Source organism: Macrotis lagotis, chromosome 3 (assembly GCF_037893015.1).
Source record: "Macrotis lagotis isolate mMagLag1 chromosome 3, bilby.v1.9.chrom.fasta, whole genome shotgun sequence".
Lineage (NCBI taxonomy): Eukaryota > Metazoa > Chordata > Mammalia > Peramelemorphia > Peramelidae > Macrotis > Macrotis lagotis.
Window position 1 is genome coordinate 31,811,587 of NC_133660.1, and position 23,492 is coordinate 31,835,078.

A 23,492-nucleotide genomic window follows, 5' to 3' on the forward strand; every position below is an offset into this window, starting at 1 on the left:
AGTATTGATGGAAATGTCAAAGGAATCTTCTTTTTATTTCTAATTTTAATTACAGCAACATTTCTTATGTGATTAAATTAAGATTTTGTTTATAACCTTGTCAAAGCTAGTGTTGTTAGCCCATCCTTTTTCGATGGGTGCTTAATTTCATAAATTGAATGAAAAGTGAAAGGAAATGGTTGTGACGATCTTGTGCATCTGTCTGATGGGTGAATTCTAAATCTGTGTGGCCTTATTTACTTTTCTCCTTTATTTTGACCTCTCCGGCATAGCTTTTGATCTCCTGTTCTGAGTAGTGTTTGGGTTGACTTTGAGATGTTGTCACTAGAGGGAGTTTAGTAGCTCCTTTCCCTGTTAAGTTTTAACTTAGAGGTTCTCTTATCTGTTCTTTTGTGTCTTGAAAAAAATCCTTTTAGACATTAGTAGGGTTTTGCTCCTTTAACTTAAGGAAAAGAGAGAGATGGGGCAGTGTTCCCAAAAGAACTGTGTGTTTAATTTTTCAGAAATGTGAAAAACTTGTTTTCATGTAAAATGCAGTTAGGAAGGATGTTTGGAGAGGGGTTAGTAAAAAGAAAATTCTTGAATAGTCTGTCTTACTATTTAAAAAGAAAATGAACTCTGCCTATTATTGGCAAATATTTTTATCAGAATCAGCTGGACACTCTTCTGGGAGTGGATTGAATTTTTCAGATTATACATGAAGCAGCTTATTCATTTTGTTCTTGCTTCTTTGTTACAGTGGTCACTAAAAAAAAGAAGAAAAAGGCCTTTTTATGGGCAGAAAGTGTCTGGCATATGGCTGTCAACCTCAAACCACTTATTCCGTTTTGATTTTTTTTTTTTTGTAACTCTTGCTGCCAGGCCCCTTCTGAGACCTGACAGTGGCCATGCAGCTCCTTGTCAGGATAATCGGCCTCTACTGTCCTCAGACAAGTGAGGGAGGAGCAGAGCCACTCGAGGGTTGGCACAATTTCTGGTCATGCAGTGTAGAATCCAGAGCTTCTAAGGTAGGACATGATGATGTCCCCTCTGACTCTAGAACAATGGCAGATACAGTATTGCTCATGATTTCTTGGACTTGTTTTCATTTATATTTTATTTTTAGCATCAGATTTTTGGCAGGTTTTAGTACAAGACTTAAGACAGTTTTGCTATCTTGGGTTTATTGATCTTCGGTTGTTGGAGAACAGAGACCTAGTTTGGGTAGAGTCTTTTAAAAAAAGCCTTTGTCTCTGGGAAATTTCTGCTAAGTGTTGAATTTTTTTTTTCAGAATTCACCAAAGATGTAATTTTATCCCCTTTCATTTGAAGAAGTAAAAAGCAGTTAATTGAATCTTAAAGTACTTGTGCTCATAAAACCAAGTTAGGGGAAAATTCACATAGTGCAGAATAGCACAGGAAGAAAAATGTGCCTTTTAAATAAACTTTTGTTTGTATACTTTTTCATTTCTAGCCATGACTGGCGCTCTCTTTAGACAATTTAGATCTAGGGAAGACTGTGGACATGTCATGGTTCAAAGCTTTATAGTGGTGACAGTGGCTATGACAGAATCGTCTGAGAACTGTCATAGTCACTAGCCATTTGGCAACATTGCATGACAGCAACCATTTTCAAGTGAGGGGTAGAATTCTGAATTGAATTTATATTTCTGAAAAGACAAGTAGATGAAAAATCCTAAAGAGCATAATCACTTGGTTCTTTGTTGAAAATTCCAAATATTCTTTCTAGAATTTTTTTTACTTTATGAATGCCTGTTAAATTTTGTTTTTGAGAAATTAATGATATTTCACTGTCATTTTAATTTTCAGAATACATTCTAGTGCTTTTATTTCTTAACTTTTTTTTTGTTAAGGTGAGTTTGGAGATAACAGGACATAAACTTCCCTCAAGTTGTTTTAATAGTTAAAAATTTGCAAAATAGTTGTGATTCCTAATCCACTGTTCTCAGGAATGGGAATCATTGGGATTTTTTCCAAAAATTATCTTTAGTTTATATTTTGTTTATATTGTATCATATACATATAAGTATATATGTGAAAAGTTCAGACTCTGAACTTTGCCTGTTTGGGAAAATCTAAATTCTGGAATTTTAACTTACTAATTGTTTCTCTTGTTAAGGAAGCTGATTATTAATTCCAAGTCTTTTTTTTTTTTAATCAGTGAAAGGGATAGTACTTGCTTTCTTGGTGTTCTTAAACTTTTTGGCTTTTTTGTTTTCTCCCTTCTGTGTTTCCCTAATGATACATCTCTTTGAGAAATTTTAATTTTCCTCTTAGGAATTTTCTTTGCTTACCTTTGATATGAGGCTTGCTGTCTGAGAACTTTGATTGTCTAGGGCTGTGACAAATTTGTCTTTCATTAATGTCTTAGGATTTTCTATTTATTCTTCCGGATGTGACAGATTCTTTAGCAAACATTTATTGTTTGGTGAAAGTCCTCGTAGTTCAGGGTCACTTCCAGGAGACCTTTAAACCTTTAAGCCATGTCTAGTTCCTTTACTCTTGGAATGGTGGCCTTGAAGACCTTTGTTCTTAACTGTTCCACTCAGTCTTGTCCTTTAGGTATCTCACATTCTTTGCATGGAGGCATTAGTCAGCAAATGATTTTTACTGTTTCAGACAGTAGTTTTGCCTATTAACATTTAGATAAAAAAGCAGTGTAAGCTGTGGACCTTGTACTTAGGTGATGAACAATAAAGCTTAATCTGCTCTTTTGTTGGCTAAGAAAGATACTTATTTTATTTTGAAATGACTTGGAAAAGCTACATATCAGTTCATAAATGTAATGTATATCCTTTATAAAACTTAGGAAATGCCTAAAAAGGAATACTTTTACAGCACCTTTTTTCTTAGTGCCTTAGTTATTAAACTTGAAAATTTAAACCTAATGATATTTATTTATAGTTTGTTTTTTTTTTGGCTGCAAGGCAAACGGGGTTAAGTGGCTTGCTCAAGGCCACACAGCTAGGTAATTATTAAGTGTCTGAGACTGGATTTGAACCTAGGTACTCCTGACTCCAGGGCCGGTGCTTTATCCACTATGCCACCTAGCTGCCTTAATGATAATCAATTTAATTAAATAAGAGTTTAACTAGAATACTTCCTTCCCCTAGAAACTCAGAATAAATGAGACTGGTTGATTTTTTAGTACTTTGGTATGCAAGACTGATAATTATGTTAAATCAATTGCAGCTTTATGAAAAATGCAGATTCACCCATTTCCTTCCACTTGAATAAAGGGCAAAATGAAAGGCAAATTAAATCAACTGCAAAAGATTACAGTTATATTTTCCTATTAAAATATGCTTTTACCAAATTTAGGGAAGGCATGGAAATTGTGAGATTTTTTTTCTTAGGTTTTATAGCCAAACTTCATGACTTTTATGCTAGCTATTTTCTCCTAATGTTACTGTTTTAGCATTTAGCTTATAACTATTAACATGATTTTTATTGCTAATCATAGCTAAAACGTGTTTTGTGGCAGATGAGACATGGTAAAGAACACTGACTGCTTTTTTTCCATAAAAGAATTAAGCTTATGTTTGCCTTATTTCTCTCTTCAGTGAATATTACTTCAGTATAGAAAATTTGGAACGAGACTTCTTTCTTAGGAGGAAGATGGACGAACAAGGTTTCTTGCCTATTTCTCTGATTGCCAGTTTCCACCGTGTTCAGGCCCTGACTACAAATGTTAATCTAATTTTAGAGGTAATTAAACTATTTAAAAACGTTTCATTTTATATCTCCTGTTTTTGTGGGGGAAGCATGTGTTCTTTTTTCTATGATCAAATTGATACTGCTGGATGAGGAAAGTTCATACTAGGAGCTCTCTCCTGAAATTCTCCTTCATATTTAAATAGAACTTTCTGAATCATCTCATGCTATGGGGACTCTTGTGCTATAGGTGAAACCTTGAAAGATTGACAATAATTTGATTAGTTTATAATATAGGCCTATTGGGTTCTTGGTATCCTTCATTGTGCCACTTGCCTTTGGTAGTTACAGTAAGGTTTCTGATAGCTTTCAGAGACTGGCAAGCTGAAGATGTTTTTGGAAGGGTTTTTCCCTCAGGTATTTCTTTTGACTAGCCATATAACTGTGTGTGTGTTTATGTTAATAGAGCATTTAACAATGACCTATGGACATTTCTATTTATAATAAGAGCAAGAAGCAAAGAACATTGGAAATTAGTATTGAAGAAGAAAATAGATGTAGCAAGGAATTAAAGGTGAATGGGTTACAGATTACAGTGGGTGGGAGGCTGGCAGAGAACTGGAAAATGCAAGAACTGTGTAGAAGTGTTCAAGTATTATTTATGAACTGAGTGGCAAGGAAAGGGGGTGAGCCAGTCTTAGAAAAAGAATGAGGTAGAACCATTGGGAAGGTCATGGGTCACAGTGGGCACTTTTCCTCTAAGAGAGAGGAGGGGAGAACAAGGATGGGTTGTAGTTTGCATTACTAGAGGGAGAAGCCATTGTTATAAACTCATTGTTTGCTGTTGTGAAGAAGTTTTGGAGAGGAGGTGTATAGATTGGGGAAAGACAGAGTAGAGGGTATGCTACATGACTCCGTATGATAGGAACAAAGCCAGAAAGGGATTTGTGGTTAGTATTTGGGTTACTGAAAGGCTGTTTATTCCTTTGCATCTTTTTCTTCTAAATGAAGATCAATGAAGAAAATTTGATTTAGAATTTTAATTCTAGCTTTATTGGCCATTTGTTTAGTGGTCATCAATGATCATTTAGTTTCTAGATTCCTGTTAATTTTCTTTTGCAAAATGGAAATAGAAGATGGTATTTTATGTGCCTTAGAGAAGTGAGTTTATTCAATAAGTTATGATCTCTGTCCCTTGGAACTTTAGGTTGGCATGGGTTTGTTGACATACTACAAATAAAAGCTTCCTTAACCTTGGTGGTTCTAAATGTACTCTGGTTTAAGAGAACTTGTTATATTTCAGAGCCCTGTTTCATCAAAAGATTAGTGATTTGTTAATGTTTTTAACTTTTCAGGATAATCTGTAGAGTAATGAGGGAAGGTGACATGACATAGTGGATCTTGGCATCTTTGCCCAGGTCCTTGTGAGGTGGTCTTGCTCATGGAGCTGTTTTCACAGGGCTAGAAAATGGGGGAAACTCTGGGGTGAGGCTAATCTCCAGGTCTGATGTCAGGACTGACAATCAGAAAGAAAGACCAGTTTTCAATACTTTTGTTAGTGAGGAAATAGAATTAAATTTGTAAAAATTCCTTTTTTTTTTTAGCAATTCTCTGAACAGACATTTACTAAGTTTCTGGAAGGTGGAACAAATACCAAAACAAAAAAGCTCATTTCTATCAAGGAGTTTACTTAATTTTGGAGAAGGGGAAAGAGGATGGGTAGAAATGACATATACAAAAAGATCTGGGGAGTAAAAGGGAATGAAGGCAAAATCCAGACCAAAAAAAAAATCTGAGAAATGTTTGTGAGAAAACTATTAGTCAGCACCCTGGAAGGTTGCACAGAGGATTAGACAACTGAGCTGAGACTTAAGGTAAAAAAATAAAAAGGTAAAAATACAGTAGCTCCAACCTTACATAATGCGTTTATAGTTGAGAAGTAAACCGTTAAAAGGGCTTCACTACCCTTAGAAGTTGGGGTCACCAAATCTGTGAGTCATGGGAGGGCAGGGATCCCCTCTGAGTTTATTCATTTTGTATTTAATTGTAACAGATTTTATCACACATTATCTAAGCTCACAGTCAGTGAGAAGCAGGGTCCTGTGAACAGAAAGATGGGTACATAGAAATGACCTCCCTTAGTTTGGCTCTAGGGTAGGAGATAACAGACATGTTCAGCTTTTTAAATACAGGGGTCATGTCGCTGAATAGGAATGCATTAGTAAAATATTGTATTCAGTAAATCTATGCTTGAACACTATTTGATTTTAAAAAAAGGCATCATGCTTCCGTCTCTGAGAGTGCAATGAAGAACAAGAAAGTAAGCAAAAAATGGGCCCTGAGTAGTTCAAAACTTACCTGAACTTGGGTATTTATTCTTTCACTAGGTTAATTTTGTCAGGTTTTTTTTTTTTTAGGTTTTTTTGCAAGGCAATGGAGTTAAGTGGTTTGCCCAAGGTCACACAGCTAGGTAATTAAGTGTCTGAGGCCGGATTTGAACTCAGGTACTCCTGACTCCAGGGCCGGTGCTATCCACTGTGCCACCTAGCCGCCCCTCACTGGGTTAGTTTTGGAAAGGTCTAATTGTGGATGACACATAGGTATTATACTAGTGCCTGAGAGAATGTAGTAAAGGGATGTTTTATTTTTCGAGGCACTATCAAAATTGCAGACGTCCTACTCTACTATTTCTTGGGTGTGGAAGTGAATATTGGATTTTCAAAAGCCATGCCAACTGCTGTTGAGCTTGAACCGTGGGCTCAGGAGGAGCCTGGGAAGCCAAGAGGCCTCTAGGTCTAATCAGAAAGTAGGAGATTGTGCCAAATGTGTGACCAAATATTAGGAATTTAGTCACATTCAACTGTCAACATCCATTTTATTTTTTATCTAGGCTTTGAAAGACAGTACGGAAGTGGAAATAGTGGACCAGAAGATGAGGAAAAAGGTGGAACCAGAAAAATGGCCAATTCCTGGCCCTCCTCCACGTAATGTGCCACAAACTGACTTCTCTCAGCTCATCGACTGCCCAGAGTTCATACCAGGCAAAGCCTTTGGCTCACATACTGGTAACGGCTTTTCTTTTTCCAGAACAGACAGTTTAGCAGTAGGAAAGGCTATGTGGCCCAATCATCCTGTCCCTTTTTTAGTTTCATTTTTTGGATTCAATAGAAAGAATAAAGTTCACACTATGACTTTCGATGCCCTGAATTTTATTCATGTAATTCCCATAGAGAGCTACAAACTACCAAAAGCAGGGATCTGAGAGTTAAAGTTGAAACTGTATTCTTCAATCACCCTTCATTCTTTTAGATTGTTTCCATCCTTTTGGTAGGCATGAAGTTTCTGCCTTACTGCTTTTTGATTTTGATGATTATTTAATCCTATTTTTGTAAATGAATAAGGAAAACAGCTAGAGGATTTTCAGATACGATATGCCATCTTCCCCCCCCCCCCCCCAAGTAAATTTAATAGCGCAATATTCCAGGTGTTTCTACTTGGAAAGTATTCTTTTCTCCACAATACAGGTATAGTAGAGCACACGCAATTACAATGCAAGCTTCCCTTAATTTCCCTGCCAATGTGCTTCAACCTTGACTTGAAGGGACACAGACCTTGTCTACACTCTGGTTAAAGCAGAATTAGGGCCTATCTATAAGGTTATTCTCACTTTGTGGATTAAAAACTGGTTGTGACTTCCACTTCACAAACTGCTTTGTGTTAGATGGTTTCCTGGAGCATCCTTAAGGCATGCGGCCTCGGGAAAAATGTGTACTAGAACTTTTTTCAGTCAGTGGGATGATCTTCTGATGTACTTGGATGTCATGTGAACGGAATATGCAGTGGAATGGGTGACTCATTGAAAAGTCAATCTAATCCCTTTTGGAGCTAATGTGGTCCAGCAGATCTGAAACTGGGACTGTCCTCATCTGCACAAGAAAGCCTGCTTTCTGCCTCCTGTTGCAGGAGCGTGGTTCAACACTACAATGGAAAGTCCACCTATGAGCTGATGTTAAGGTGGACTAGAGGACTGCTGGTGGTCTGATAGACTCCTGCCCATCAACATGGAAGTGGGCTACATGGGCTACTCTTTTCCAGGATGAGGGAAAGTCTCCAGCTCTCCTGGAAATCTAGCAAGTGTGGGTGTTTTTGCTGCCAGGCTTGTGTGCATCAGCAGTGTCACAGAAATAGGTTTGAATGTGAAGGCATTTTCCAAACTCTGAGGCTGTTTGATCATTGGTCTGCCCTTCATCAGCTGTTCACTCCTGACAGAAGTGATGCATGTAATTAAATGTGGACTGAAGGAGTCTTGCATCTATTGATTCTCTAAAGAACCTTAAAGAAATGTACCATTTCATTGTAAGATACAGAAAAGGGAAAAGGAGACACCTTTTCCATTCATGAATTGTGTTGCTGATGGTGCAGTCAACAGTGATATTGGGCAGTCTCAAGAGTTAGTTCAACTTTTCTGATCGAACTGGTGATTTTCACCTCTGTGCCTCTCTGATCCCAGCAAACACCCATTGTAACATTATTTTATAAGAGTTCAGATGGTCAGGTGATTTTCCAAAAATTGAAGGAACGATGACACTGCCTCCTGATAAATGATTAATGTATTGTTTGTTTGTGCATGTCAGAGATTATTCTCCCTTACTATGTAAAACATCATGGGGTTCAAGATGGAAGTTTTAACCTGACCTAAGAACAGGAATTTTAGTTATTAGTCCAGTAATGTTGCCATGGAAAATACCATTTGCAGGACAGACGGGAAACAGTCAGCCAGATTGGAGATGCCATTAGTCTATTAATTATCTTTGCATTATTAATAAAAATAAGATAATAAAATCAGAATGCCTTGTATATTTTTTGTGTGTGTTTTTATAACTAGCACTCAGACACATGCACCTATTAACTTAGTGCCTCTGAAACAATCCCGGTGTGTTCAAACTTTTTTTTTTTTACCATATTCAGGTCATTTCTAAAATACAAAATTTAATTTGGTCCTAGTTTAATGAATGAATAGAGAAGGGGAAATTTGGCCCTAGTTAAATGAATGATTAGAGAAGGGGCCAGTCATGTTTCAATTAAATGAAGCTCCTAAGTGTCCTTGAAATTTGATAATTAAAAGCCATGATAAATAACATATGCTATATAGCTGTTTTCATTTTCATTTAATCTTGTGTAAAGTTATTTATTGCCCATTTTGAAGGACTCGAATTAGAATAACCCTCATCCACTTCCAGGTGTATTAAGGTGATTACTATGTAATGGAACTCTGTATCCCTGACTATTTACATCCTGTCGGGTGGGGAGATGGTCTATGTAAATCCATTTTTAGATCAAATGATATAGTGGAGACTTAAAGCCAAGTCCTTAATTTGTCCTTTTCTGAGGAATTGGGGGGAGGGAGAGGGAAATATTTCTTTTTCACCATTCATGCTCTTCTATTTTATTTTTCTTTTAAAGATTTTATTTTGAGTTTTACAATTTTTCCCTTAATCTTACTTCCATCTCCCAACCCCCATATGCTCCTCTCTACATCACAGAAACAAGTCTTCATTTTCCTTCAGTGAAAACCCTGGTAGACTCTTTTTAAAAATCTGGTTGACTTGTCTAGTGTTGATTGGCTTTTGCAAAAAGCAGAGGAGTTTCTTACATCAGGAAAACTTAAAGAGCAGCTTGGGGGCAGCTAGGTGGCGCAGTGGATAGAGCACCGGCCCTGGAGTCAGGAGTACCTGAGTTCAAATCTGGCCTCAGACACCTAGCTGTGTGGCCTTGGGCAAGTCACTTAACCCCATTGCTTTGCAAAAAAAAAAAACTTTGATTAGAAGAGAAATGGTAGGATGTTAGAATTATTTTTTAAAAAAATAAAAAGTGCTCACTCAGACAGGAAAATGTGCTTTATGAATGACCTCAGAACTTTCATATCTACTTAGATTTATTGGCTATTCAGAAAGTAATGTCAATAGTCCCTGAATATCTTCTAGAAATGGGCACCAGTAGTTATAAGAAATTATTCATTCTAAATGGAGGAAGGCAGGTCTGCTAGAGTTGACCCTAGGGCTCTTCTTGGTAGTATTCTTTCTTTTGGTAGGTAGCTTCCTTTGATAAATTCTAAATTCTTTCACTGCATGTCCCTTGTGAAGCTGTTGACATCTCTAAAAACCTCATTTTGATATAGGGTGTTATGTCAAAGATTAGGTTTTTTAAAATTACGTTCAAGCTTATTCATGTCCCAAAGACTGTGGTTCTCTTAACATGGATTAAAAAAAAAGTCATGTCAGCAGGTTTAATGGGGAGGTGACATGATTTATTTGGAGAACCAAGTTTATTGGTAAGTAATTTTCGATATGTCTTTTCCCCAAAAATATCATATGGAAAATATCTCCGTTAAAATCTTGTTCTGAAACTTCATCACAGCATGAAAGTAAACTGTCTATGCCACCTCCCTGGAGGGTGTGGTGGTATTACCTACTTAGCTAGAAAGGCATTAAATGGAGCTAACCATCTGACTAGCCTTGCCAATCTCATTAGCAGGTTGTTAGCAGCCACCAGAGTTCTTCTGTCGGAGACCTCTCATGACACCTTCTAGTCAGGCATGGAGGTGAATGGAAGATAGAATTGGTAACTGCATTGGTGGATGAGGAAACCCATACACCAATGAAATCTCAGCTATTTTGATACACTGAATGATGAAATAACTGCCTTGTCATTGGGGCTGAAAGTCTAGGCATTAGCTAGCAAATTTTTTTCTGGCATTATCTGAGTTAATTGCTAATTAATAAGGTAGTTCTTTTTATAAAAAAAAATCTGTAGGTTTTACATTTTTTTTCTCATTTGAAACAAATTTTGTTTTCATTTTAAGAAATATAGCAATATACCTAAGCCAATCCATGGGAAGGAAATGTTTTAAGACAATTTTAGGAGAAGATATTTTTTAATTACTTCATATCCTTAAGTTTACTGTTTAGTTTTAGAATTTGAAAGGTTTTAAAATATCTGTGAATGTAGTAAATATTCCAATTTGTACTGCTACTAGTTATTAGTGTTAACCCCAAGAGTATGTCTCGGTTTTCAGATCACATGATCTTCAGCAAGTAGGCACAGCAATTTCTTCATTGTTGGTATTTCACTGTTTGTACAATTGTGAACTGCTCCTTTAATCTCCAAGTAAATTTGTTCAATTAAACATTAAATTCAGCACAATCAAAAAATGCCATGTAGAATTTTAAGGAGTAGGTTGTGTCCCCCCAATCTGTTTTTTCCCCCTTTTTACAACAATTAACACTTATAAATTAATTTTCATTAATGGATTAAAAAGTGGATTTCACAACTAAAGAGTTGCTTTGACCAGCAAGCCTGTCTGGCATTCCTGTTTCATGGATGAGAAAATTGAGGCCAGTAGATAAATTGGGACTAGAACTTTCTTCCTCAGTGTCGATAGGGATTTTTCCATTATGATTTTGCTCTTTTACTTTCTTTACATTTTTTCCCCCTGCTCAAGAATAGAGAAAACAGGCCCTCCAGCATTAGTATGGCTTAGGTTTAAAATTGACTTGCATTTACGTTTTTTTGTCTGTGTTCTATAAGTTTGTTTCATTATAAAAACCAAATTTCTCATTTTAAATTGTGGTAATTTCTCCCCTGCCCCCTCTACCATTTTCCTGTCAGCCCTAGTATATCCAGATTTAGGTCCAAGTCATATTCTAATTGTCACATAACATTGTTTACCTTTTTGAAGTTCTAAGACGCTAAAATGGTGATTGTACTCAGTAAATAGATGTGAACATTTTCAGTGAAATATTTAGGAAGATGTGATTATTTGAGGAAGAGATGTTAAAACATGATTTGCACATGGTTCTCCAGTGTGTAATTCCATAGAACTGAAGTTACTTGCTCGGTAGATGTGCATAGAATATGCATACGAACCAAACACACATTAGCCTTCGAAAATGCTTTTAACTAAAGGAGAGATCATTTGAAATAATACTTGAGGAGAAAGAAAAAAAATGCGTTGATTTTGGCAGATTGAAATTTTGTCAGGCCTCACAAGTGATAGCCCATCATAATTATGAAATCTGTAACATGATTGAAAAACTAATCTAATAGGACATGATATGATATTGAATTGGGTAGGTAATTATACATGGAGTGTTCACTTATTATTCACTTATTACTCATTTATATCTGAGGGAAATGGTTCTGATAGGATTGTTTACACATTTTGCATAATGGACCAGCATAATGAGAGAAAGTTAATGTTCCCTCTTAATTTGAAATTTCCTAAGAATTTTCCTAAGAAATATGAACTATCTGCAGATTTCAATCCAGTTTTTCACAGACAAGTGTCCCTAATTCTCTGTACTAGCCTGATGTTTAAATGGTCCCCTTATTTTGACAACCTTGTCAAAGAGGTTAACTCATAAATGTATGGCACCCCTTCCAAAGCAAGATTGAAGCACATTCACAGATCTGCACAAGGATTTGACTGTCCTTTCTGTAGCTTTCCTGTGTTGACTGAAGGCTTCATTCTTGAAGGCTTAATACTTGGATAGTTAAAGAGCACTTTGAGTTGTAAAAAACTAAAAAGGAAACAAGTAGTTCAAGTGTTACTAGGGTTTTTGAATTATCATCCTTACATGGATTAACATTTTCAACACAAGTTCAAAGAAAGTATAAGATGTGTAACAGAAAAGTAAGAACAGTTGTTTTAACTGTAGAACTAATTTAAAATTTTAGAGTCTGCCCCAAGTTCTCCAAGAATGGGAAGTCCATTGAGTCCAAAGAAAAATATTGAAACAAGTAACCTTCAAACAATGTCTAGAGGGTTGTCTACCAGTTTGCCTGATCTGGACTCGGAACCTTGGATAGAAGTAAAAAAGAGGCACCGTCCGTCCCCAGTTAAATTAAAGGTAAGCTATTGCCATCTCCCAGGAGAAGGGACAATATCCTAATTAGAGCAGGATTAGGATGAGTAAGAGAATGTTAAAGTATGTATATATTTTTTAACTACTAAAGTATGTAAGTAAATCTTGAGGGCCACAATCTAAAACTTTAATTTGATGGACAGCATGGCCTTCATCTGAACAACCTGAAAATGTGGACTAAAAGTGTTTCTCACAACACAAGCATTTCTCACTTAGAAAAACCATGACATTTTCACAAAGCAAAATGAGAAAATGCTCCTCTTTGTGCTTTGATGTGCAATAGTTAATAAACTTCTGATATAGTTAGTTGCTGATGTTGGGCACACACAATATATACTTCATTATTTTCTCAAAGATCTCCTTTCTCTCCCAGCTGTCCCCTCTGCTCCTGCTCTCAGTTGATATAAACCTATAGTCTAACAAACCAAATTCCCACATTGCAACACTCCCTTTTCCCCTGATCCCTTCCATCTCTGTCTGCATTCAGGAGTCAATCTCTTCTGTCAGAACATGGGCAGCCTGTTGATCTGATTCTTCTGATACCGTGATTGATCATTGTTTTCATCGTAGTTTGTTTTTCTAGTACAACATGTTCTCCAGGTACTGCATCATTTCTAACTGCACAGTAGCATTCCATCACATTCATATAACATAACTTGTTCAGCCATTCCTCAGTTTATCTGTACACCTTCAGTTTCTACTTTACCATTTTGGTTGCATTCCTATTGAGATGGGAAAGATCAGGATGAATCTCTTTATGTATGTAATGATTTCATGGGGGGTTGTTGGGCAGGTGGTGGCGGTGGCGGTGGTGGTGGTAGTGGTAAGAGAATTTTGTGTGTATATGTATGTGTGTGTGTGAGCATCTCAAAAATTGTGATACACTTTATATTTTTTTTTAGGACAAAAAATGAGGAATTTGAAGAATTTAAGAACTTTTAAATTTTGGCATACAAATAAGTAAGGATTTTACTTTATCACATTCTTGGAATGTGAGGTCTGAAAAGATAGCTAAACAATTACAGCAAAAAAAACCCCAAAACGAGTCCTGAGTAGTGCTATAATGAAAGTCACGTCAGACTTATTTACTAAGTCTCTTGTGAGATTTTTCAGACTCATAAACCTAAAGGATTTAGAGTCATCTTGTTTTTTGACATTTGGATTTTGGGAAATGTTATTTTTTTTTCAAAAAAGATAGTTATTAAATAAAGGGGCATATTACCAGTGCACACTTTCAACCTGGGGAAATTAAAAATAAAAATATTTCTTGATCTTGTCCTTAGTGCTTTTTAAATGACCTGAGTAAAAGAGAATGTTTATTAAATTTGTCAATAGAAGATAAAGCAGGAATTGAAAAAGTTTGATAGAAATAGTGGCCAAAGTGTAGTACATGGAATATTGAATTGGAAATTTCAGTTGATGAAGTTCAAGAGTTGACTTTAAATTCTATTTAAACTTAGAGTTATCAGAAGAAGAATGAATTTTTATAAATTGTTTTCAGGTCTTCAAACATCACTGTTGGCTGAACTGTCAGAGTAATTACAGTATTTAAAATGACTTAGAAAACTGAAAATAATTTAGTTTTATTAGACAGAAAATGATAGCCAGCTACTTGATTTCTACTGAGAGCAATTAACAACAACAACAACGACGATGACAACAATAATAATAATGTTTGTTCTTCATTCTTGAAGAAGACCAGGCAGGCACATGTGTAGTGAGGGAGTGCTAGGCTGTGTCACCAGCCTCACTTTCTCCTCCAGAGCCATCTGGGTCCAGTGGCCAGATGTGAATCCATACGCTTGGAAATGACCTTGGATGTGAGGTGATCAGGGTTAAGTAACTTGCCCTAGGGTCACACAGCTAGTTAAGTGTCAAAATGTCTGAGGTTGGGTTTGAACTCCTGTCTTCCTGAATTCAAGGCCAATGCCCTAACCACTAAGTGTGAGGAAATGAAGGATTGAAAGATTCAGGTTGGAAAGCAATTCTCTTAAGAGTAGCTAAACTTGGAGCTATATTATTCAAGTAGATTGTGGAGCCTCCTTCTCCAGGGGTCTCAAAAAGAATACAGGATAGTTTTTTTAAACCTTACAGAAGTAACTTAATTGAGATCCTTGATGAGACAATAGAAATTGTCCATATTGTTGTATTGCAAGTACTAGCTCTACCCTACATTCACAAATGTTAATATTTACTATACTACACATAAAAGATGTCAAGTGTCTAAACCTATTGACTAGTTATTTGCAGGAGGGAAGAGGAATTACAAAATGAAAAGTGGTCAAAAACAGTTGCTAACACAACTTTCTTTTTAAAGAATGAAGGGAATTTTCTTTCAGATTAACCAAAGATGGGGCAGCTAGGTGGCGCAGTGGATAAAGCACCGGCCCTGGAGTCAGGAGAACCTGAGTTCAAATCCAGCCTCAGACACTTAATAATTATCTAGCTGTGTGGCCTTGGGCAAGCCACTTAACCCCATTGCCTAGCAAAAAAAACCCAACCAAACAAAAAAAACAGATTAACCAAAGAATGTAAGCAAGAATTGAACCCTATTTTGACTTGAGACTAGGAGAGCACAGGGCAGGCATAGCTCTTATGGTAGACTTCTACATTGGGCTGAGGAGCAACACAATTTGCCAATAAGGTGTGCACATCTTGGGAAATACTGAACCTCAGTGACCAGATTTGTGTTTGCCAAGCATCTTGATTTCTTCAGTTGTACAACTGTTCATATTTTTTAAATATTAGAGAATGAATAATAGTTGATATTTTCTTTATAAAATTGTTAGGTTTTTTTTTTGAAGATTTGAAAACTAGCTAGACTAGCTTCTTTGACCTCTTATTTGGAATAGAACTTACTATGAAAGAATGGAAGATTTCATATAGTTAAATTTTGATGAATTGATGGGGGTGTGCAAATTCTTAATGTAGTTGCTTTCTTTGAAATTTGAATTCATTAAAAAGGAATTGAATAATACTTAGTCCTTCTTAAGTTATACTTAGGTGGATTTTTCCCACTCACTCTTTTACCTACCAGATTACTCAGAATAATAACTTGGGGTGGTAATTGAACTCAGTGCATTCAGGCTTCCTGTTGTAAGTTTTTTTGCTATTTTATTCTTCAAATTCCATGGATTGAGTTTTTTTCAGCATTCTTCATTTCAGGCTTTTGAGTTCCACATTTTTATATGAGAATGAGTAATCTGATAGAGGTTACATATGTAGAATCATGTTCAACACATGGCCATATTAATCATAATAAAAAACTTTTTAAAAAAATCTTAGCCAAACTGCAGCTGATAATTTTAAGGATATGCAGTTAACATGAGGCTAAATTTTCATGTAAAGCATACAAAAATAAAATCTGTTCTATTTTAAACTATATACTGTGCCTAGGAGCTGAGTATAAATGATCAGTACTTCTCAAGAAGATGGCATTGTTTTGTTTTGGGTTTTTTTTTTTTTGATATCTTATTTTTCTAATTATATGTTAGGAAAGTCTTTTCATATTTGTAAGTTACACATTTTTCTACCTCCCTCCCCCTTGGGGGGATAGTCTGGTAAAAGTTGTACCTGTTTATTTGTGTTTAACATGTTTACCTATTAGTCATTTTGTGTGTGAGGAATTAGGACTAAGGGAAAAGAAAGAAAACCCATAAAGCAGGAGAAGTTTTTAAAAAAAGTGAAATATGGCATCCTTTCGGATTCTGTGGTTTTTGGTTTATTTTTCCCCTTCTGTATGTGGATGGCTCTACCAAGTCTCCCAGGGTTGTCCTCGCTCTGAACTGCTGAAGAGCTGCAACCATTGTAGTTGATCAACTCACAGTGTTGTTAATGAAGATTACATTGTTTTTGGGAAGACAGTTATGTGCATATATAAGTCTATCCAAAGTAAATACTAGATTATTTGTGAGGAAAGCACTGGCAGATGGGGTGGAGGCAGGGAATCTGAAAGGCTTCCTAGGCCACGTGAGCTAAGTTAGTAAAGCCAGCAAGCACTTAGTAAGCTCTTATTGTGGGCAGGACACTGTAGATTCAAAGACAAATTGAATACTTTATACCTGTCTTCCAAGGAACTTACATTCTTTCCTGAAAATGAAATGTGTGAAAAGATAAATATATGTGTGATTATTTGAGGATGAAGATAACTTACAAGTAGGTGCATCATGAAAGACTTCTTATCAAGAGGTGATACATGAGCTGAACCTTTAAGAAAGCCAGGGATTCTAAGATGTCCAGGTAAGACTTCCAGGCATGGGGGGGGGTGAACCTCTACATGTTGAATTTGGGGAGTATTAGTTATATCTGTTAAACTGATTGATGGAATAGTTGGACATAAACTTAGGAAAGGTAGCTTGGAACCAGCTTATAAAGGACTTTAAATGCAAAGTGGAGCCATCTGAAAGTGAAATGGTTTGTCTTGGGAAGTAATGGAATTTCTCTCATAAGAGGTCTTCAAGCAAAGACTGAATGTGTTAGAAAGGATTTCTTTTGGAGAAAGGATTTGACTGGATGGCAAATGAGGTAGGTTCCTTCTAATTCCTAAATTCTATTCTTCTCCATTTTTTATCCTCAAGACAATAGGAAACCACTCAGTTTTCTTAACTGCATATAGTAGGTGCTTGAAATATTCAGACTTGTTTTAGAAAAACATTTATAGTGATTTAAAGGATAGACTGAATGAAGAAAGAATAAAAGCAAGAAGGCTTTTTTGCAGTAGTGTAGACTCGAGGTGACAGAGGTAAATTTAGCAAGATCTGGCAACTTACTGAGAAAAGTGGGCAGGATAAAGGAGGGAGAAGAGGCAGAAGCCTTGGGGACTCATTGAATGCAATATAGAGAAACAAGTTAGGAAGGGGCCTGGGTACGATGAGTTCTGTTTGGGGCACAAGTTTGAGATGCCTGGGGAGTCTCCAGTTGGAAATGTTGGGTATGATGCAGACTTGAAACTCCAACCAAGAGTCTGAGAGACCTGGAGAAGGTTGGACCCATGGGAGCTGACGAGATCACCAGGATGGCCTGGAGAAGAGATCAGAGGGCCTTGGCTAAGACTGGCAAAGGAGAGAGCATCCAGAAGGAGGTGGTTAATCTTGTCATTTAGGAGAGAAGTCAAGATGCATGAGGCCTGGGGAAAAGCTTTCTGCTCTTGCCATGGAAAAATTGTTGGTAACTGAGTGGGGAGCAGTTTGGATTGAGTGGTGAGTTGGGGAATGAGCAACAGGAAAAGTAGAAGCAGTGAATGTATAATTGTTATAAAAAGCTTAGATTTAAGTACTGGTTTAAGGGTTACAAAGCACTTTTTTGTTCTTTTGACTCCCAGTAGTAACTCTTTAAGATAGATATAATTTTGCCTATTTTACAGAGGAGAAGGAGACAGAAAACTGACCCTCATAGATGAGATTTAAACTCAGTATTGCTGATTCTAAGTCCATTGCTCTAGTTACTCTTTTTTTAGAGATGTAAAATTTGGCAGTGAAAGAGAAAAAATGATTTAGAAAGCTTAAGGGGATGGTTGTTTTTTTTTTTAATGCGGATATCTATAGCCTGCAAGAAAGGAAACAGACATAGCATTAAAAATGTTTGTCCATTTTTGAAGAAGACCATAATATGAGGGAGGTGATGCATGCCAAGCATGTGAACTGGATTTAAGTTGGGGGAAGGGGCCTGTGCAGTCACCAGACTCAAACTCTAGAGTCATCTAGGTCCAGTGACCAGATAGGAATCAAGACAACTGGAGGTGGCCCTGGATGTGAGGTAGTCAGAGTTAAAAAAAGACTTGCCCAAGGTCATACAGCTAATAAGTATCAAGGGTCTGAAAGCAGATTCAAGTTCCTGTACTAGCTAAGTAGGCCTGGAAGTAAGAAGATTTGAGTTCAAATCCTGCCTTAGATAACTTACTAACCAATATGACCTTGGACAAAGCATTAAAAATGTAGAGGTTGAAAGAAGGAATAGAAACTCTCCAAGTCCAACAGGAGAGGATGGGATCAGGGGCCCAAGTTAACAGTTTGGCTGAGTAGAAATGTGACTAAGTTTGTCAGAGGTATGATAAGATAGATACATTGCACCAAGAGGACAGCCTCTGAGCATGGTGGCAACAGGAGGCTTGAGGACTTGGAACAATCGCTCTTGGTGAACCGTTCAAGCTGGGGGGAGTCAGCATCAGGAGATTCTGATTCTTAGAATCCTACTTTAGAAACTTTTGCTGAAGGGTTTATTTTTTAGTACTGGTGGTAGAATTATGGAATATTTATTTTAAAAAGGAAAACTTCATAACTTGAGTTATCCCAGATGTTTGTATTGTATGTTTTCATCTTCTCTTCACCATTATCCTTTAAAGTAGAGTGTACTAGAAGCACATTGCTTTGTGATGTCTGTAGGAAATTTCTGCTTCTGGGTGGATTTTTTTTTTTTTTAGGTTTTTGCAAGGCAAATGGGGTTAAGTGGCTTGCCCAAGTCCACACAGCTAGGTAATTATTAAGTGTCTGAGACCGAATTTGAACCCAGGTACTCCTGACTCCAGGGCTGGTGCTTTATCCACTATGCCACCTAGCCGCCCCCTGTGTAGATTTTTAATATATATTTCTGTTTCTCCCTTTGAAACTATATGAAGGAAAACTCCAAGCTCCTGCAAAGAAATAGTACCTTTTTAAAAAAAATTGAATTAATTTATTTTTGAATTTTACAGTTTTCCCCCTAATCTTACTTCCCTCCTCCCACCCCCCACAGAAGGCAGTTTGTCAGTCTTTACATTGTTTCCATAGTATACATTGATCCAAATTGAATGTGATGAGAGAGAAATCATATCCTTAAGGAAGAAACATAAAATATAAGAGATAGCAAGATCAGACAATAAGATACCAGGTTTTTTCCCCCTAAATTAAAAGGTAATAGTCCTTGGTCTTTGTTCAGACTCCACAGTTCTTTCTCTGGATCCAGATGGTATTTTCCATCACGGACAGCCTCAAATTGTCCCTGATTGCTGCACTGATGGACTGAGCAAGTCCATCAAGGTTGATCATTGCCTCCATGTTGCTGTTAGGGTGTATGAGAAATCATATCCTTAAGGAAGAAAAATAAAGAATAAGAGATAGCAGAATTACATAATAAGATAATGGGTTTTTTTTTTAATTGAAGGTAATAGTCTTCGGTCTTTGTTCAAACTCCACAATGCTTTGTCTGGATTGTACCTGATTGTTGCACTGCTGAAATGAGCAAGTCCATTAAGTACCTTCTTTTTTTGTTAATATTTTAAAATTTTATTTAAGGCTATGGGATTAAGTGACTTGCTCAAGGTCACTCAGCTAGGCAATTATTAAGTGTCTGAGTCTGGGTTTGAACTCAGGTCTTCCTGACTTTAGAGCTGGTGTTCTATCCTACATGCCACCCCCCTTGTTTATTTATTTTTTTAGAAATAGTGTTTTTGGGACTAAATTTGGTCATTCATTAAGCAGTTATTTATTTTCCATTGTCTAGTTCTTTCCCCTTCCATTGTAGTAATTGTGTCTATGGTTTCCTTGGTACTTTATCAGTCTTAAGGTCTCTCCAAGTTTCTATTCATCATATTCATTCTTTTAAAATGCACAAATAATATGTGACAATCACATTTAATCTTTTAATCATGATAATCACTACCACCTTTAGTCTTTTCCCAGTTGATTGGGTTCATTTGTTCCCAGTTGTGTACTACTACAAACTTGGCTTCTAGAAATGCTTTGGTTTCTCTCTGGAAGCTTTCTTTGTTCCTTTGACCTCTTGACTACTTCATTTCTCAGAGGATGGTATGGACATTTTAGGCACTTTCTATAGAATTTCTCAATTGCTTTCTAGAAGGGAGGGACCTCTGACAGCGTCCACCAGTTGCTGGTCATCTTCTTGTAATTCTCTTGTCATGGCCCCCACCATAAACTGCTCGTATGGGGTCAGCCTGACCAGTGGACTAGCTGTGTGGTCAAACCGTGTCTAGAGGAGCATATCTTTTAGTGGTGTGGAATCTTTCATGAGATCATTAGTACTTTGAAGAACTGGTTCACACCGTTTTGACACTGAGCGCCTTAACAGAGCGATTTCCCTGCTTTATCGGTCACTACTTGAAGTATTTGAAGAACAGGTTATTTTCTCCTAAAGAGGATATTTAATTTTACCATTCCCAGAGAGGAATTTAAGAGATTAAGGGCAGCATGGATAGTAAATGGCAGAAGCAGGATCCAAACTTGCTTTTTCACTCTATACTTAAAGTTTTTACAAAGGGGCCCAGAAAGTAATTGTTTAGTCAATGAACATTGCATGCCTACTATGTCTTAAATACTATGCTAAGTGCTAGAGATCCAATTAAAAAAAATAGTTCCTGTCCTCAAGGGGCTTACACTTTAATGTGGGGGGGTAGGCAAGATAACATACTAAACTGTAAAGACTGAGTAAAGTGTAGGAGGAAGGGGGTTAAGGGGAAGTCCAAAAACTGATGAGGAATGGGGAAAAAAAGACGTAACTAGAGGCCCTGGAGCTGGTGACCCTGAGCTTTCAGCCAGAATCTTCCATAAACAAATTCAACAAATGGTCAGCTGGTCTCTGCCCTTGAGGGGAGAAGTCTACTTTGAGAGGCACCTGTTTGACTTTGAATAGTTTTGTGAGAAGTTTTTCCTTTAATCAGCCCTAACTTAGCCTCTAACTTTTACCCATTATTTCCACCTAAGAAGAATCTCCTATCCTTCCAACAGTCTTCTCCATGTTCTGAGAAGGTGTGCCACTATAGAACTGCCTAGCTGGATTGCTAGGAATTTAAGACTATAAGAGATGAAGGGAAATCTGGACTATTTTAAGACTGTCCTTTGGGGGCAGCCAAGTGCATAGAGCAGTGACCCTGGAGTTGGGAGGACCTGAGTTCAAATTCAACCTCAGTCACTTGCTAAATTACCTAGCTGGTTGACCTTGGGCAAGTCACTTAGCCCCCATTGCCTTGGTGTGCCCCCCCCCCCATTCCCTTCTGCCTTCATTCTGTAACCATGGCCTCACTTCTTAGTATTTCTGTTCTGCTGCTTGTATGGTTGTAGCCTTTATCTTAGTGCTCCCTCTCTGGATGACCTCTACGAGCCCACTCTTGGACCTGGCTTACAGGACTCACAGCCAGGAAACGAACAGTGTTTTATTTAAATAAAGTTTTAATTTCTTACTAAAAAATGTTTCCTTTTCCTTGTATGTACACCAGTCATTTCAACATCTTCGCAATTCCCAAAGATACATTGGTGACAAAGAAAAACAAGGACGACCTGATGCTGACTATAGCTCACAGTGTATGTGAAAGAAGACCTTAGATTTAGAGTTGGTAAGGGATGGGAGAACTCACCTCTTCCCATTCCCTTCATTTTTTATCTGGAGAAGCTGACTCTGGGACTTTACACAGCTCATATGTGGCTGAGGTTAAATTTGAATGCTCTCTTTTGACCACTTCCACATTCTTATCTTTTAGGAGTAATGTCTGATTCAGGAGCTGTTCGTTATCCATGATCTCCATTGAGATTTCAGTCAACGTGACTTAATTTATATTGACTAATTATTTTTGTTAAAACTGAGATAAAAGTATTGGAAAACTTGAACTAATGAAAGAAAAGATTTCATGGTTAATTAATACCCTCAAGGATTTTATAAGATACTCGACAAAAGATGTATTATGGGCATTTTTATTCTTTTCAATTCCTTGAGGATTGAGCCCAGTTAATTGAATCCATTTATACCCAGTTTATAAAGTGTTTCCTTTATAAAAGTCATTTAAAATGGGTACAGAAATACAGTTCTTGAATGTGTTTCCATGAAAGCTTTAAAACAAAAAAAATAAAAAGGGGCGGCTAGGTGGCGTAGTAGATAAAGCACCGGCCTTGGAGTCAGGAGTACCTAGGTTCAAATTCGGTCTCAGACACTTAATAATTACCTAGTTGTGTGGCCTTGGGCAAGCCACTTAACCCCATTTGCCTTGCAAAAACCTAAAAAAATAAAAAAAAAATAAAAAGAAAGCTTTAAAACAATATATCATTTTGTCATGGTGATAATTGTTCAGGCAGCAAATTACTTAAAAAGATTGTTAATTTTGTCTTTTAAAAAGTATTTTGGGGGCAGCTAGGTGGTATAGTGGATAGAGCATGCTGTCATGGTTGTCTGACGCTTCATGACTCCGTGGACCATGATGTACATGGAGTTTTCTTTGCAAAGACATGGGGGTGGTTTGCCATTTCCTTCTGCAGCGTATTGAGGCAAACAGGCATTTAAGTAACTTGCCAGGCTCTGAGTTTGTATAGCTGACAAATATTTTTGGTATAAAAATTTCATTTTTAAATGTCTTTCTGTTGTTAACTAATAAAAAGTCATTTGTGTGTGTGTGTGTGTGTGTGTGTGTATGAGTATATGTATACATATATACATACACATACATATACTTAGGGTGAAATTTATCATTAATGAAATTGGATATAAATACATTTTTCAAATAACCCTGAACATTTACAGTTTTTTTTGGATTTCTTAACAGGTATAATTAGGTGATCATAGCTTCTTCCTTGTAATATGGCTGATGAGCTCTTTCACAGTTAGAAGTGTTGTCTCTGACTTATCTTAATTTTTGTTCATGTCATTAGTCTTATCTTCAATCCATGGCTTCCTTGCAGAGTTTTTCTAAAACTATTTGTCTATTTTGTGAGGATTAGTTTAAGACTTAGCAGCATCGGGGGCAGCTAGGTGGCGCAGTGGAGAGCACTAGCCCTGGAGTCAGGAGTACCTGAGTTCATATCCAGCCTCAGACACTTAATAATTACCTAGCTGTGTGGCCTTGGGCAAGTCACTTAACCCCATTGCCTTAAATAAATAAAATTACAAAAAAAAACCCCCAAAAGCTTAGTAAGTAGAGTACGTATGAATCTACTTTAT

General features: G+C 36.9%; 1 protein-coding gene across 3 annotated transcripts in view; it reads left to right on the top strand.

Annotated features, from left to right (window-relative positions):
* Positions 1 to 23,492, top strand: part of LARP1B (La ribonucleoprotein 1B) — an 86,933-nt gene that overhangs the window by 30,778 nt on the left and 32,663 nt on the right. For all 3 annotated transcript variants that reach the window (XM_074228387.1, XM_074228385.1, XM_074228386.1), the window contains 3 exons: positions 3,564 to 3,708; positions 6,545 to 6,719; positions 12,391 to 12,563. In XM_074228387.1, the coding sequence (XP_074084488.1) occupies positions 3,564 to 3,708; positions 6,545 to 6,719; positions 12,391 to 12,563 (493 nt within the window). The remainder of the gene's footprint in view (positions 1 to 3,563; positions 3,709 to 6,544; positions 6,720 to 12,390; positions 12,564 to 23,492) is intronic.